At 43.9% G+C, this 18,223-nt stretch overlaps 1 protein-coding gene across 1 annotated transcript in view; it reads right to left on the bottom strand.

Annotated features, from left to right (window-relative positions):
* The window catches only part of LOC144824202 (dynein axonemal heavy chain 11-like), a 3,356,387-nt gene that overhangs the window by 2,751,200 nt on the left and 586,964 nt on the right, over positions 1–18,223 (bottom strand). Inside the window, exon 27 of the mRNA XM_078683354.1 lies at positions 5,867–6,121. Coding sequence (XP_078539480.1) covers positions 5,867–6,121 — 255 coding nt within the window. The remainder of the gene's footprint in view (positions 1–5,866; positions 6,122–18,223) is intronic.

Genomic DNA, 18,223 nt, shown 5'->3' with positions numbered 1-18,223 from the left:
TGTTCGTGGGTCCCCCGGAGCCTTACCTCATCCGCCGCACCTCCCGCGCTCCTGAGTTCACCGGTCCGCCGCTCCTCGCCGCTCCTCGCCGCTCCTCCCCGCCTGTCCGCCGCTCCTCTCCGCTCCTCCCAGTCTGTCCGCAGCTCCTCACCGCTCCTCCCCGCCGGTCTGCCGCTCCTCCCCGCGCTCATGTCTGCCGCTCCTCCTCGCGCTCCTGGATGCCGCTACTCCCCGCGCTCCTAATGTCAGCACACACGTCACGACCGGCGCTACTTCCATGGGACTACTTTTTTGTTTCTCGTAAAAAAAATTCAATAACTTATATTTTTTTAATTTATATAGCCTATGTCCATTTGCACACCCTGACAATTACAACGATGTATCGGGTGTGTGGATTGGCGCTGTGGTTCCCGAGTTTACCCGCCTCAAAGGTTCAGAGTTCTTCCTTTACAATAGTAGTATCGATACGTACTAGCAGAGTGTTGCATTACCACTGGGAGGCTTTGGGCGCTGATGAAGGCTGTAAAGTTGCCGAAATGCATTTGCCACTACTACAATAAAGGGCCTCCAACTGTTTCCCCTTGGGTCTCTGCTCACTTTCTCGGAAGGAGCTTTTCTGCGCGTCAGCCAGCGGCGCTCTACAGAGAACCCCTGCCTCGCCTTGGGCTCGGACCACACTGGCTTCGAACTGCTGCAGTTCTTTCTTCGTTTGTCCAATGTATTGGTCGGTCCAGAGCCCGCCTTGGAGTTCAGGAGGAGAGTTGGCAGTTGTGGGGTTATTCAATCTCACGCCGGGCAGCGTGCACTGTCACTGCAGTCCCTGTCGCATGGATTCCTGTTCTCCGGGGCTGAGGTAGTACAAGGGGACCGGAGGAGGCTTTCTGTTGTAAATATCAAAGCTGGAAATCACTACAACGGATTTTTTAGTTGGACACACCCTGCTCCCCACACCCCCGCACAAGGCGTAGCTAGAGCTTGTGGCGCCCGGGGCTATCCTTCAGGTTGCCGCCCCCCTGGGGTGGTGCTGGGGAAAAAGGACGGCGAGCACCTGAAAGAGGTCCAAGAGACACATAGTATCGCTGCTAATAGTTACCTCAATCATGCAAATTACATGCACATACATGACACGGTCCAGGGCTAGACAGCCCCCGTCCCCAAAATAGTGCCGCCTGGGGCGGACCGCCCCCACCTAGCTACACCGCTGAAGGAGAAGCAGAAAAAAAAAACTTACATCAGTTCTACCTACCTTGTTTGTGACATCTTACTCATATCACAGCTTGTTATGAGCCGCTAAAAGTAACCCTAGAGCTACCCCTAAATTGATGCCCAAACACACCTCTCCACTTCCCACATTTCAAACCCTTGCATCCCAATACATTTACGTGACACCCATTCATAAACGAATTGTTGCCCAACAGGTAAGTCACCCCGGAACTTTACCTTCTAAATCAGCTTCCATAAACACCTCACGATTGAAATACAAGCCCCCACTTACTGCCTGCTTTCCTAAACCTGTGCTTTTAACACCTGTGCTCTGTGTTCACCCTCCCCCTTTTCGTAACCACCTCCGTTAACCCTATATCTCCCTCTTCCATGCTGCGTTAGGCAGTAACATTTCCTTCCATGTACTTCATAATCATTAGTGATTTATTTAACGTTCTGACGTCTTTTCACAATAGTAACCTCCCCTTCATCTTACCCTGGTAACCTTGTAACAATCGAAGTGACCCGTCCTTCGTGATATTTGCCAAAATCTAAATCTACTACATATCCCAAAATACACTGCTTGTGCCCAGGTAAAATGTGTCAGTGATTTGTCTATCAAGCTGCATAATTTACACTTCCTCCCCCACTGCGCATCAAACCTAACTGCCCTGCCCAACCTAAGATGACATACAACATAGCTGCCCAAGGTTTCAGATTGCAAAGTATGACATTTTCATAATTTCAGTGCAATTTTGAGTGACAGTTCAATGACTAGGAGTGACACTTTCTCACACGCAAAATCAAGCAATGAAGACCAGGAAAACATAAATATCAAGAATTGCACCCAAAAAAAAACTATTTAAGAAACCATTTACGGAAACGGCAAGCATGTCACAAAGCAAATTATACGCATGTTTGTGTGCACACTGTTATGCAACAACAATTCTTTCACATTTCATCACCCTGTTTTGGAATCAAAATGTTTTATAGCTTTCATGAACAAGAATTTTCAATTCAATAAGGCAAAGATTATTCATTCTCCTCTTTGCTTTATTCAAACAGCAGCCATGTAAACAAACACAGAATAACCATAGAGTTATGGTACAAAAAACTTCAAAACCCAGAGTTCCAACATGAATTACAACTTCCAACATTAAGACCCAATATCCAGACAGTGCCCTTGAGCCTCAATAAACAAGCTGATTTACATAAGCACCTCCTCTCCTTGCTGCAAGTGATTATTCTGAAGTACTGACATTCTGAGATTTGCTAATCTATTTTACACATAGTTTGCCTTCTATCAAATACATTACCCAGATACACACTTTCATTGACGCTTTCCGGCCGTTTGTGTTTGCTTCGCCCACTTATTTAATTCATTTCCGATTTTTATGCGCTCTTTGGAAACTGCTTGACTGCAAAATACACGGCTGCCTTTCTCTTCAACACCGACTAACTACCGCTTGCCCTGCCTTCGCGCCCAAAGACAGTAAAAGGATACACTGTTAGGTACATTCATGTGACCTCTCCATGTCACGTGAATGCCAATCCACTGGCTGCGCAGCTCTTAAACTTCAAATGGCGGCGCGGCCGGCCTCAAAATAGTGCCGCCTGGGGCAGACCGCCCCCCCCTAGCTACGCCGCTGCCACAAGGTTATTATTTCATCCCCCCTGCATCACCTTCGAGGATCCGTCACGTTGGATTCTGGGATTGGTAGTTTTCCTACAGACTTGGGACTCTACACCGGTGTGCTGTTATTTCACAGGGGGTGGAGCGGGCCTGCTACATCGAGGTTTAAAAAGGCGGGACTTACTAGCAGAGTGTTGCATTACCACTGGGAGGCTTTGGGCGCTGATGAAGGCTGTAAAGTTGCCGAAATGCATTCGCCACTATTAAAATAAAGGGCCTCCAACTGTTTCCCCTTGGGTCTCTGCTCACTTTCTCGGAAGGAGCTTTTCTGCATATATATATATATATATATATATATTTATATACTTTTTTTTAAACCTATTGTAACCATTGCACTAGCTTTCCAATACAAGACATTTTGGCTTTGCCAGTGCTTGTTTCTTTTGTCAAAATCTCAGAACCTGTAACACAAGATTGATCAAAACACTATCTAATGTTAATTGCCGTAGGGCGCTAAATCTCCTTGCTATCCATTTTTTTTAATATGTCACTTTGAGGTACTTATCTAGTAAGAAAATTATCAAGCTTCATTTTCCCTCATGTTTAAAATCTTCTCCTTTTATCATTTTAATTATTGCTGTTTTTTGTTGCAGGAATTTCGATCGTAGCAGAAACAATATGTTTGTGATTGAATGCATACCACTCGCCCATATGAAAACTCACGCACTAGAAGCACAGGTCTAATGTCCAGCTATATAATAAAAATAAATACTTTATACTCATTCAAGACATCATCTGAACCAAAGAAATGTCTCATTATTAACACAACAGGTAATAGCTGCACAGATAGAAGCACCTACTTGCCTGCCATTTTCTGTTAAGAAACATGACCTAACGGATTAAGTAACCAATTAAGTCAACTTTCCACACCTTATGCACACCTACTGACAAGCACCTTAATTTGTGCTGTAACATCTAACTATGCTTTCCTGCGTGGAAATCAGCATCTTATGTATCCAAGCGATTTGTCCGAGGGTATCACTCGAGCAATGCTAGCCTACACACACTCAGAGGCTAGAACAAAATCAATGTAATCTTGATATACAGCTCCTCTCAGATAATTCAACATCACCTTTTTTTTAAGATACATTAGAAATTCTACCTCAGCTTAGGCCTACAAAGGAATAACCAAGAAAGTAACAACTAAAACACTTTCCCAAAAGAATTAAAAAAGTGATAGAATACTTCGAAAGCTGCATATCGTAGTATCAAGAAAAATACCAACAGACATCCAATTTTATACAGGACGAGCAAGCCAGCAAAATAAATCTGTGGAGACTTGAAACAAACTTCAACAAGAGTCGTGGGGTAAATATTTTTGCTGAACCAATCGTCTTAAAATGGATCTAAACAAGAACAATGCAAACAAAAATACAGAAGGCTCACAATGAAGATGTCTGTCTTTGCATTTCTCCAGCCAACAAATGACAGTCTTCCAGCAGACAATGGACCCATCGGATGCAAAATATGATGAATCACTGGTTTTAAGAGATTTCAGATGTATATATGATTTAAGGCAACTAGGTTCATACCTGACAGAACCATTGTTTATACTTAAATATACTGCCCAGGTTCTGAGGGATACTGGGTCACCCCATAAGAGATTTATAAATGGACCAAACATGTCAGCGTCATATAGGAAAAGAATGAAAACTGCTGAGTGGCAGTATTTATCCAAGGTATCCCAAGAAAAGAGTACCAACACACAAATAGAGCTCAGATTGCCACATGTTTTAATGAATCTCAATGTAGGTCGCAAAAAGAACTGAGTCAGTGTAATATTTTAAAGATACCATCCTTAAAGAGGAAATGGTCTAGACCAAATATAGATGAAATGAAAATCATAGCAATCCAGCTCACAAACGGACAACCCATCAATCCATATGATACCAGCCTGTGAGCCCAGAACAGAGGGACAGTTCAGCAGACGAGAGCATCCACTGCGGATCTGTATGCTTCCAGCAGGTCCACCTCACGTTTCATCCTTCCAAGGTTCATACAAGTGATTACATTTGAGTTGGGCAATCATACCTTTTTTCACAACACTTTGAGATTTAGGTGTAAAAGCAATGTGTAGCAACGTTAGGAATTGTATTATCATCATTATGGTGTGCAAATCTTATTTTTACGGTAATAGCTAATAAGTTCCCCAACAAAGTTTACTGGCTGAAACCTGTGGACAAATAGAGTGGGGTATGCGTGTTGCACATGGGCAAAAGCACATGTGCAGTTAGTAATTGAACTAATTAGAAATTACTTGGAAATCTGTTAGAGGAACAAAGGGAAGTACGCACTGGAAAGGGAATTAGCTTCCTAGGTGCAACTGGGGTGTTAGTGTCTCAACAACAATTCATTTGATTCAGTTTAGGTCCATATTTCCTAAATGGGGTTTGACAAGCACTGGTTTTCCAGATGTATGAACTTCTCAGAATTCATTAGACAAACTGATTGCATGAGTGCATGCAAAATACCAAGCTATCTCCACTTCTGTCTCCACAATTGCCTAATGGTGAATACAAAAATGTGGATCTACCCATAATCACTGTTCAGCCGAAAGCTCTTTGCTTGAGCATATCAGCAAGCCAAACGTCTCCTTATGGACCCACAGCCTCTGCCCTTCAGCATTTTAACCTTTAAAATACAATGATTTTGACGGGCTTCGTGGCTCAAGGTCGGTTTTCAATTGTTCGTGTGTTGCTTAAAGAATGCCTGACATGAAACTTTAAAGGATTGTACAGACATCCATCTGCCTTGCCCTCTAGCTGTGGTTTTCAAATTGTATCATCCGTTATTGAAATTATGTTCTATACTAACTCATCCTTTGCTTAAAGATGGCATATAAAAATGCAATCCCACATGACTTCCTGTTTAGCCTTGGTATACTTGCTTTCCAGTACGGATCCACTTACACAGGTACAGTACACTTTCCATTCTCTGATATTCAATAATGCCAAGAAAAGGAGTTCTTACCTGTTCTTTGAAATGTTCCAACTGTGGTGAACATTTTTGAAGCTCATAGTCTGCGTACAACTCTAGCTCTTCAGTCGTTAGAAACCGTCCATAGAGAAGGAACTGCTTCATGAATTCGTACCTGTCATCTGTCCACAGGTAACTGTATTTATCGAAGCTGCTTTGATACCTCTTCATGTCAACAATAATCTTATGCACTCTATTCATGATTTCTTGGTGCATTTCCTCCAGTTTAACCATCGCATCGACATCTTCCTGGATGTTAAAGTAGAGTGTAAAATGAGACATTGATTTCAAGAAACTGCAGTATTTGTGCTCAAGGTTTGGCTCTATCTTCATTACCATGAACATTCAGTTTATACTGGCCGCAGGATTAGTCAATCAATGCTTAGGTTTATCCTGCACCTATGTAATGGGGCTTTTTTTTTTTAAATGTAATAGAAACTGAACTTAGAAAGAGAAGGAGAAGAACGTTGGAGAGGACAGGCCATCTGCAAAGACTGAGCCCAGCTGGCACAGACATCATTCGCTGTTCACTCTTCAAAAAAAATTACTTATTAGCAAAGCCAAAACCACATATGTTTGAAAGAAAAAGTCATGCAATGGACCATTAACATGCCTGTTCAGAATGTCTTCAAAACAGGGACCTGTTGAAATAAACGATCATGTAAAGCCTCTCAACGGCCTATAGATAAAGGGTAAAGTTTTAAAATGTGACTGCGTTATGGGAAACAAAATTAATACATGAATCTCATGCTCGCACTTGAGTAACTACACATTATGCTTGCCAATGGAAACTCAGGAGACCAAAAGATGGGAGCATATGGAAGTAGAGTATCTCTGACTCTGATTTTAAGACTGGAAAGGATTTGGCTATCCTTGCTGCAAGAGGTTTGGTGCCATTGGGGAGTAAATCGTTTGATGTGCAGGGACTGCAGACATATTCTTATAGTTCCAAGCCTGTTAGCCAAAGTTCTAAGGGGAGGATATATGCTAAGCTGTGCTAAAGTAGAGTCTGACCTCTAGCGATAAACACGGGTGCACCGCCATGCGGAAGGGGTGTTGGGCCACTTTGACTAAGGAAAATTTAGTCTTTTGAAATTTGGACACTCCTGTACACGGCATTTAGTTATAATTATGTGATCTTGACTTTCTTAAGTTTCTACCAAATACCCTTTTACACAGAAAAAGAACTGTTGCTGCACATGCAGGAGGGTAGGTGCAGACCTTCACAAAAGAATGATGTTACAGTTAATGATTGCTGAGCTTCCACTCCCCAACTAAAGGACTCCAGAGAAGTCTGTCATGCCCACATGTTTTCAACTAGTACTACTGTCAGAACCAGGACACACCCACTAACAAGTCAAAAGCATCCTCGCACACATGGGTGTATTGATCCATCGTCGCAGATTTTGGCTGGCAGGTTGAATGTTAAGGAAGTGATAGCAGAGGTGGCAGTGCTGTGCCTCTCATAATGGTTGTAACGTTTCTCATTGGAAATTAGGAGTAAATATTGCGGCTGTGATTTATTTGCAAAAGAAGGACACCCAAAACAGCTACACACCAGGTCTCTTTTGTCTAACTGTCACAACCTGGGACATTGCTTGGTTCCAATTACTACTACTTTATAGAAATTACACTTCATATCCAATAATAATCATAGTTCTGTGCTAGTGATTTATACCAAGGAATAAATAGCCCCTGTGTCCGTGACTGTGGCTGTGTCATGTGGAAAAGTAAATTTTGCCATGTTATATGTGCCTACGTGTTCCCCATATTATGCTATATGTGCATGATCGATATGCATGTATACCCCTCTGATCGATTAAAGACGCAATTACAGTTGTGTCCATCTCTAGTATGCCAGTTTCCAGTCCTCGTGAAAACAACGAATATTAGGCTTATGTAAACCTACGTTGCCACATTTTACGGTGTGCATGTTAACTCATTGAATTGTCCCCGTTTCTAGGCCTCAAAAAGGGCCCGGACACCAGATTCAGCTCCTGTCTCCTGAACCCTCTCCGAGGAGCGATACAGCCCCCACCTGCATCCCTGACCCTTCGCTTACTTCATGCCTCGCAGTGCCCGGCCCGGCCTGGCTCTGCCTCCCAGTCTGCCAAGAGTATGTTATGTTTCTAGTTATCAGTCCAGCCCTCCTTCTCTGCATTCCTAAGTTACTGCATCGCATCAATAGTTTTCGTCATGGTCTAGCCTTTATGTCTCCATGTAAGAGAAATACTGTATCAATATTCATAGAATATTCCTCGTACACGCAATACATGTAGAATTATGCATGCATCAGTCCTAATGTCTAGTAGCCTTTGCCCTGATAACTTTTGGATTCTATCAATATGTACTCCAAACACCAGATACCAGATATGCCTTAGGTACATGTCGCTCTGACACTCCAGACTTTAGTCTCCTCTTCTAGCGCAGAAGTCATAGCCCCCAGTTCTCCCTGGTAACACGTCATTGCCCATTTGCGCGCACCACTAGGTTAGAGGTCCCAGCTGCTCAGGTAGCCCCCTCCATGTTTCCGCCCCGTTTATGACACTTCTGTTACGTTTACATCACATGTCTATGTATACGCCCTGTATACGCCTTCTTGTTACATCATTTTGCCCTTATCTTTCGCGACTGCTACGAGTCACGCCTATTGCTACGCCTACTGTATTGAATGTAATGCAATTGTTTTGATATATATACTATGAACTGTTACAAAAAGTTACCCAGTGTCCCTTGTCCCTTCCCTGGCAGCTGCCATCCCGTACTATTGCAGGCTGTCCTGTTCCTGTCCTTTATGCCTGATTAAAGCCTGTAGACTCAAGATACCTCGAATCCTGACTCTTATTTATTGAGCTATCTGTTTCATTCACTGTATTAAAAAATAGAACCGGTAATTAATTATTTATTTACCACATAATGGCGCCCGAATAGGGACTTGCCCTTTCCCCACGCGCCGGCGAAGCCACGCAGGCCCCCTGATCCTCTGCAGCCGTGACGGAACTCTACTGTGCACCGGCAGATATTTCTGCTTCAAGTATCCCTCAGGTCCACGGAGGAGACGGAGGTTGCGGTCCAGCATCCAGACGAGGCGGTAAGGAATGCGGCGAGTCCCGACCAGAGCCCAAGCCGAGAGTCCAAGGTCCGAGGTATCCGGAGGCCCACCTGTAACTGAAGTCCGAAGTTCGTAGTCCGTCGTCGTAGCAGTCCAGTCCAGTCCAAGGCCTTCCGTTCTTGCTGCCCGGTGAGTACCGTTGCTGGGGTAGTATCTAGACAGGGTCAATTCCTTTGTCTCTGGTCCGTGGGTTTGGGTACACAGATCCAACACGAAGTGTTCACCTAGGTGGACGCGGGTCCTGACGTGTCTCTTTATGGGACCGGTAAGTTTCGCGCTGTTTCAGCAGTGCATCTAGTCATTCTAGTAAGTTCTGTTCTCGAGAAATTCATGTGTTCTGTCCAAACTTTTATTCTAAATGTTATTCCATGTGTTTTCAATGTCGTGGTATGAGTGATTTGTTTTTCCAGTTATTATTGTGTTTATCGTGTATTGTATTGTGTCCAGATTCCAGCCTAGACAATGCCTCTATTCTCGAAATTACGTCAGTTAAAAACCAGAAAAGGGTTATTAGAGGAAGCAGTTCCTGTCCCGCCTAGGGACAGTCCAGGTCATTTTATGTATCATAAGCATGGCTTAAGTGCCATATTATATCTAGACTTATGGGTGGATTACACCAAGGAATTAGAAGAGAAATATAGATGGCCCGTATCAGGTACGTGGGATGCCGAGTGCATCATGCGAGTAGAAGAAGCATTATGGAAAAAGAAATCCAGACAGTCCCAGAAAGATGCCATTGAGTTATGGCGCAAAGAATCTCATAAAAGTACCGAAAAAGAGATCAGAAAAACAGAATTAAGTAGGGAATCCTCAGAAAGAGCCCAAGAAAGGGAATTAATCGAAGTAGGTGAACAAGTTAAAGCAGAACAGTCAGACCGACAGAGAAATGCCCTTATTAAGGGTATGTATCCTCTCCTTGCCGAGGGCTTGCCAAAAGCAACCCCGGAAGCACCATGTAATTTTCCGCCGCCATTAGTTCCGACTAAGCTACGTCACAAACCGACCGCAGCTGATATATTTCTCTCGTCCTATTTGGACGACACAGTCCCAGCCTATGCTAATCCTGTTCCGCCTGCTCCTGTAAATAATGTAATTCCTGTTCCTCCAGCCACCGGGGCACCCGTTGCAGCACCTGTTACGGCACCCCCGGTCCAGCCTACAGTACATGTACCCGCCACATCAGTCACTCTGCCCGCACGTACAATGCCTGTCGACGATTCCAGTTTAGGAGCCACGGGGGGTAGTTCTCCTGGAACCCCGCCTCAACACAGACGTCTGACGCTACTTGAACTACATGAACGAGCGTTACAGCGTTCGCCCAAATTTCAGTCCGTTGCAGATATCAAGCGAGCCCTTACCGAATGCCGTTATGATCCAGTCCCAGGCGATGATGATATGGTCCTGTATTCATTGCGTGTAAGACGGGTGACCGAATATTTGGACACCCTGCCGAATATGAAAGGATATCTAGACAGAATATATCGTTTTATCCGTACCGGAGTAGATCCAGAAAGTATTGGCGACGCCATGGTTCAAAGAAAAGTCGAGACTCAGCTCATGCTTTTAAAGTTTCTAATTAATTGTTTAATAAGAGAACAAGATTATCCGGATAAAGATCCGGAAGAAATGAAAGTCCTGACCAGGTGGAGTGACCATATAGCCGAGGGAAGACACAAGACACAGAACTGTATAGAGAGTATGTACAAGAAAATCCGTAGGGAAATAATAAAGTTACACGAGAAACGAGAAGCAGCACAAGTAACCGAGAAAGAAGACGACTCTGATAATGAAGAACTAGACGACGAGAATCCCTCCAGAATAGCGTATGTAGGTAGAACTAGACTTCCCGACCGACATTCACGCCTAGATCACAAGAAAGTTTTCCCTCCTCCAGCACCAGAACAAGGTTCTCTTGAGCAAGTATTCCAAGCTACCGATCGCATTCTGAAATCACGAATCGGTTATAGTGAACTTAGTACCATGCATGAACAAGAACTAGCCCGATCAGCAGTCCGGTGGACTACTGATTCTACCACTTTTCCAGACGAAATAGTGGCACAAATGTTTCTGAAACTGCCCCCAGCCGAGCAGCGACTGGTGGGTATGTATATGATCCAGCACCTCTTTACACTGTATGAGGGACAGCATTCTGATCCAGGTCCGCTACATGATGTATTGAACGAGTTACTCCAGTATAGATGGAGAGGTCTAGGTACTGATTTAATTAGTATCATTCTAGAACAGCGCCACAAATATCGAACGTTTCTGAATCCGCATTTTGTTCATGTCTCACCTCCAGAAAGTAAATCATTTTACATAGATAGACAGCATCCGTTACGAGAAGTACACCCAGTTAGAGGAACGGGTGGTGAACTAGAACGAGTATTTGTTTACACCCCTATCACAAAGATGGAACTCTTAGAGATGAAAAAGTTAATTCCTTGTCACGACAAAGATCCAGCAGGGTTCCATCGAGAATTAAAAGACATGCTCCGTATGGGAGAATACACGTATCCTGATATCATTAAAATGTTGAAGGTCCTGTTGCCCGTAGGGGTATATGAAAAACTCAAGGAAAAAGAATGGGAGGTGGGAGAGAAAAAGATAGATTGGGCAGCTCTAGAAGCTGAAGATAATTCACGAGTACCAGGTACCGGTCTTGGGGGTAAAGTTAAAGAATTGCCCGAGTTATTGATACAAGTTTTTCCAAGATTACTAGCCACGAAAAAGGAAGATTGGGATGCAATCTCAGCTTGTAAACAGAAACAAGATGAAGACACTAGTGATTTTTATTCTAGATTTGAAAAATGTTTTATTATTAACAGTGGTCTGAAAACAAGTAGTGAATCGTACCCTCATCTTTTTGTTACCAAACTGGTCGAGAATTCAAGTCCACAAGTTAAAAATCGAGTATTGAAAGTCGAAAGTAGTTGGCAAGCTAATACTCCGTCACAGATGTTACAAATGCTCCAGTATCACCAGAACAGAATCAGGGAAGAGCAGGAACACGAAAGAAGACGTATGAAAGACACGAAGATGAAAGTATTAGTTGCACAATCTGTTCCACAAGACAGTCAGAGAAGGGGTCCGAATCAAGCCAGTCATCCTGCAGCTCCCGTTAAAGGGACTTGCAATTACTGTAAACAGCCAGTTCATTTTATAAACGAGTGTGCAGTTCTGAAACACAACATAGCTACTGGTAAGACTAAAGAGAGACCACGTCCGCCTAGACAAGAACAAGTTTCACAGACTTCTCAGCCACCACAGAATGCACAACAGACAGTCACGGTACCGCAGCCTATAGCTGCAACACAACACGTTACACAGCAGATGTACCAGTACGCACAGTCAGAGTATCCAGATTATCAGCCATATTCATGAAACAGCCTAGAGAGGGAGGTAGGCTTGCCTCTCATCGAGATACCTGTAGATCAAGAGGGTCCCTATGTGCACAGTCAAGTATTAGGGAAAGACAGAAAGTTTTTGATTGATACAGGGGCAAGTAGGACTACCATCAGTCATGACGAGGTTCCAGGGGCTCCGCTCTCAGGCTCTAAAAATGTTTCCCTTGGATTTTCAGGAAAGCCAATTGTTAATGAAATTTCGAAACCAGTTACTCTAGAAGTTGGTCCATTGTCCCGAACTACTGATTTGTTACTCACAAAGTCTTGTCCAGAAAATTTGTTAGGCATTAAGACATTGAAAGAATTAGGAGCAGTTATTTGCTGCTCCCCAGAAGGGGTCCGATTGTTTCTGAGAGACTTTAAAGGTCATTATGTATTACGTGATTTTGATCCGAGATTATTGAATGTACCACAGCATTTATGGGCGCAAGGTCCAACTGATGTAGGTTGTATGCATATCACACCCCATCGTGTGACTCTCAAACAAGGTGTAGTTTTGCCACGAATCAGACAGTATAAATTACCACCTGAGGCTGTAGCAGCCTTATCCAAAATTATTGACGAACTTATTGCTCAAGGAGTGGTTGTAGAAACTGACTCCAATGTATGTAATTCTCCTATCATTCCAGTTCTGAAACGTACTGATCCAAATGCACCTCCAGTATATCGATTAGTGATTGACCTTCGGGAGCTTAATAAATGTATTATACCCCAGTATCCAGTAGTCCCAGATATTTCATCCCTTTTGACAGCCATTGATTCTGAGGCTACGTTCTTCACAGTTATCGATCTCAAGAATGCATTTTTCAGTGTCCCCATTCATCCAGACAGCCAGTACCTTTTCGGTTTTTGTTTAAATGGAAGGAGCTATAAATTCACGCGAGCTCCTCAAGGTTTTACAGAAAGTCCTAGCATTTACAGTCAAGCACTTAAGAGACAACTAGACAATATCCGCATGCCAACTGACACTGCCCTGCTCCAGTATGTCGATGATCTACTGATCACAGCCCGTTCTGAACGTGACTGCGAGCGTGCGTCACTTACAGTTCTGTATTTTCTGGCCGAGCAGAGGCACAAGGTGTCCCCTTCCAAATTACAATTCTGTGTCCAGCAAGTGGTATACTTGGGACACTTACTGTCCAAGTGGGGTAGGCAGTTGACACCAGACCGTATCCAGTTAATAGCGAGTCTTCCACAGCCCAAGACACAGAAGGAGGTACGAGCTTTTATCGGCCTCACTTCTTACTGCAGACAATGGATTCCTCAGTATGCATTTCTAGCCAAGCCACTGATACAGTTAACGACACAGGAGGCAGCCGTATCGACTGTCCTCCCTTGGACCCAGGAACATACACTTGTATTCAATGAATTAAAGAAAGCCTTATGTCAAGCACCTGTTCTAGCGACACCAAACTACAGTAAGCCTTTTACACTTTTTGTTACAGAACGTGATGGTACTGCATTATCTGTTCTCACACAAGATCAAGCAGGACAATACAAGCCCTGTGCTTATTTTTCTAGCACATTAGACCCAGTAGCCCAGGCTCTGCCTGCGTGCCTCAAGTCAGTTGCAGCCACAGCTCTAGCTATCAGACAAAGTGATTCCATAGTGTTAGGACACTCCCTGACAGTACAAGTTCCACACTCCGTGGAAGTTCTTTTAAACCGAACACAGACTCAACACTTGACAATTGCACGTTTAACAGGTTATGAACTGACACTGTTCCAGCCACACATAGAAATCAGACGCTGCAACATTCTAAATCCTGCTACACTGTTACCGTCGGTTACTTCAAATCCTGCCACACATGACTGTGTGGAAGTTGTTAACACTATGACAAAGCCAAGACAAGACCTGACAGATATTGCATTACCTGACCCCGACCTGACACTTTATGTGGATGGTTCATGTATGAGAACGAGTACAGGAGAACTAGTAGCCGCGTATGCAGTGACTACTGACACTGAAGTTATAGAGACACATCCTATTGACACCCTGTCTGCTCAAGCAGCAGAGCTAGTAGCTCTGACCCAAGCCTGCATACGTGCCAAGAACCTGAAAGTAAACATATATACAGATTCACGTTACGCATTCGGAGTTGTACACGACTTTGGAGTGCTCTGGCAGGAGAGAGGTTTCATGACTTCTCATGGAACCAAGATTCAGCATGGTCTCCTCATTCAAGCTCTGTTAGATGCAATACATTTACCGACAGCTATCGCTATCATGAAGTGCAAAGCACATACGAAAATCACTGACATCATTTCCCAAGGTAACGATCTAGCAGATCGAACAGCCAAGCTTACAGCTCAGACTCCAGACATTCCAGTTAACACGACATAGACACTCACTCCAGATCAGACTGCTTGTATGACAGTTAAGGACCCTACACAAGATGTCATAGACATACAGTTACATGCTACTCCTGAAGAAATAAAGAAATGGTCCGAACAAGGAGGGGTCCAGACAGATCAAGGATGGTTGACGAAGGGAAAAGCCACATGGTTTCTCCCCGACTCTATGGTTCAAGTCATTATTAATACCGCACATAGTCCAGCACATCTAGGAGAAAAAGCTATGTTAGACAGTATTCAGTACCTTTGGTTCAACAAGCATTTACGAGCTGCAGCCAAGCAGAAAGTCCGTACCTGTATGATATGTTGTCAGTTCAATCCAAGTAAAAGTGTCCCGGTGGAACAAGGCGGATTCCAACCTCCTGACCACCCTTTTGAAGTCCTCCAGATGGATTATATTCAGATGGAGAGATGTCGAGGTTTCAAGTATGTCCTCGTAGTTGTATGCGCTTTGTCCAGGTGGACAGAAGCATATCCGGTTCCAGATTATACAGCCGCGACCACTGCCAGGCAGTTGGTTCGTGAGTTCTTTCCCCGCTATGGACTACTTAGGGTCGTGTATTCAGATAACGGCCACCCATTCTCATCTGAGCTCATGAAACATGTTTCCCTTCTGTTAGGGTACCAGTGGAAGTTCCATTGTGTGCGCCATCCTGAAGCAGCCTGTCTCGTAGAGAGACATAATCAGACTTTGAAAATCCGCATTGCAAAAGTATGTAGAGAAAAAGGTGTAGACTGGCTAGTAGCTCTGCCAGTTGCTCTGTTCTATATGAGGATGGTTGCACATTCCAGATCAGGTCTGTCCCCGTATGAGGTCGTATTCGGCCGCCCCCCAAACATGTGGGGTACACCTAGACCCCGCAGTATTACAGATGTTTCCAGTAATATGCTGACAGATTACCTAGCTTCCTTGATGTCTGCCCTACACTCTTGTCGTTCACAGGTTGCCGCCGCATTTCCAGACAACACCGAGGTGAAACCGCATGAAGTCGTTCCTGGTGAACATGTTTTGGTCCGAAATTTTGATCGTTCAAGCCCGCTGGAGCCCCGTTGGAAGGAGCCTCGCATGGTATTGCTAACAACAAGGACCGCCGTCAAACTTGAAGGCAGGAAGGGGTGGGTCCACCTGAGCCATATAAAGAAGTTCCATGGATTACGAGAAAAGACTTTTGTTAAGGACTGCCTTATTCCTAAAGACTGCCTAAAAACAGACTCTGAACTCAAGCCTCCCCTGTTAGAGAAAACTCCGCAGCAGGAGTATAAAGAGAAACTCCGGTCTAGTAAAATAAGTCAGCCAGTTTAATTGTCTAAGTCCCTCTCGGGTGAAACGGTTAGACAGGTTCCTGACATGTATGAGATAGACCCACACAGTGAGAGAGTTAGTCAAAACTCTAAAAGATGTATTATCGTTCTATTTTTCTTGTTATTTTTGAGTCTTATGGTTACCTGCACAAGTTATGCTTTACATTTATGTTTTCCAATTTCACATGTACATATGTTTTCTAATGCTACAATAGAGCACACATTTAGTGATCTGCCTCCTCACGAGCTATCCTATCGTCTTGCTATGCGCAATAACACATTCATTCGAATGTTACACTATTCACACCAGACCAGCAATGCCACTAATTGTTGGGTGTGTGGTCGACTCCCCCCTTTCCAGACACCGAAGGGAGTTCTGCCACTCTTTCCTTATCCGTTTTCACATAATGGTTCGTGTGGAGCATGGTCCACGTTAACGTCATCCTCCAATGATATGTCCCTTCTGAATAGAACATGTTTTCCAGACAAGCAGGGTCTCTCCCATAGAACAGGGATAGATCTAGAAAATGAAGTATATGATTTAGGTAATTATTCTTCGAATTTTATGGTCCTGAATGTTCAGTCTGATACTACTCCAGATTTGCCTGCTATTTCAGTACTACCAGTCAAAGGCGAATTATGTGTCAGAAAACATGGTTCCGCACATGTAGGACATAGTGATTGTACTACTACTGTCAAGTATAGTGACAGTGGGAAATCTATTTTCAAAGCCTCACGTCATTCTTATTTTGTTTGTGGTCAGACCGCATATGTTCGTCTGCCCCTCGATTGGGATGGAACATGTTACATTGCCTTCCTACTGCCACCAGTTTTTCTAGCCCCATCCGATTATCACAGAAACACACATCTAGTACACGTCAGACCTAGAAGGGAGATCGAGTCCCCAATTGTCGATCAAACTGAAACTACTCTAGAACAGTATCAAGACTTCAACAAAGGTTTCTTTTTCTTTATAGGACCTATCCAGAATAGTAAGTTAATACGTAGGTTAACCAGAACCCTTGAAGCTGTAGTGAATGAGACTACTTCTGCTCTAGGTAACTTAACTGAAGAGCAATCTGCTATGAGATTTGTCGTGCTCCAAAATCGTCTCGTTCTTGACGTCATCCTGGCCGATAGAGGAGGAGCATGTAGAGTCATCGGATCTAGTTGCTGCATTTTCATTCCTAATAACGCGCCGTCTGTTTATTCAGCTATAACCAGACTTCATAAAATTGCCCATCAGTTACACCAGAATCCAGGCACCTGGACATGGTCCGGTTGGCTCTGGAGTATTATATCTGCCTGGGGATGGAAAGTATTGTCATTCCTAGGTATTGCAGTAATGATCATATTCAGTTGCTGCCTCTGTATACAATGTGGCCCTGCAATTTGCGGCATGTGCGCTACCTCTTGTATTCCTAGTCCTAAATCCCGTTCCAAGACAAATCGAGACGAGCAAATGATGCTATATGAAATGATAGATGGTATCATGAATATTGATGTTTCCTGATGGAAACGTAGGGCACAAGGAGGGAATGTGGAAAAGTAAATTTTGCCATGTTATATGTGCCTACGTGTTCCCCATATTATGCTATATGTGCATGATCGATATGCATGTATACCCCTCTGATCGATTAAAGACGCAATTACAGTTGTGTCCATCTCTAGTATGCCAGTTTCCAGTCCTCGTGAAAACAACGAATATTAGGCTTATGTAAACCTACGTTGCCAAATTTTACGGTGTGCATGTTAACTCATTGAATTGTCCCCGTTTCTAGGCCTCAAAAAGGGCCCGGACACCAGATTCAGCTCCTGTCTCCTGAACCCTCTCCGAGGAGCGATACAGCCCCCACCTGCATCCCTGACCCTTCGCTTACTTCATGCCTCGCAGTGCCCGGCCCGGCCTGGCTCTGCCTCCCAGTCTGCCAAGAGTATGTTATGTTTCTAGTTATCAGTCCAGCCCTCCTTCTCTGCATTCCTAAGTTACTGCATCGCATCAATAGTTTCCGTCATGGTCTAGCCTTTATGTCTCCATGTAAGAGAAATACTGTATCAATATTCATAGAATATTCCTCGTACACGCAATACATGTAGAATTATGCATGCATCAGTCCTAATGTCTAGTAGCCTTTGCCCTGATAACTTTTGGATTCTATCAATATGTACTCCAAACAC

The sequence above is a fragment of the Lissotriton helveticus genome, chromosome 3_1 (assembly GCF_964261635.1).
Source record: "Lissotriton helveticus chromosome 3_1, aLisHel1.1, whole genome shotgun sequence".
Taxonomy (NCBI): Eukaryota; Metazoa; Chordata; class Amphibia; order Caudata; family Salamandridae; genus Lissotriton; species Lissotriton helveticus.
This window is presented reverse-complemented; position numbering and strand designations above follow the sequence as displayed.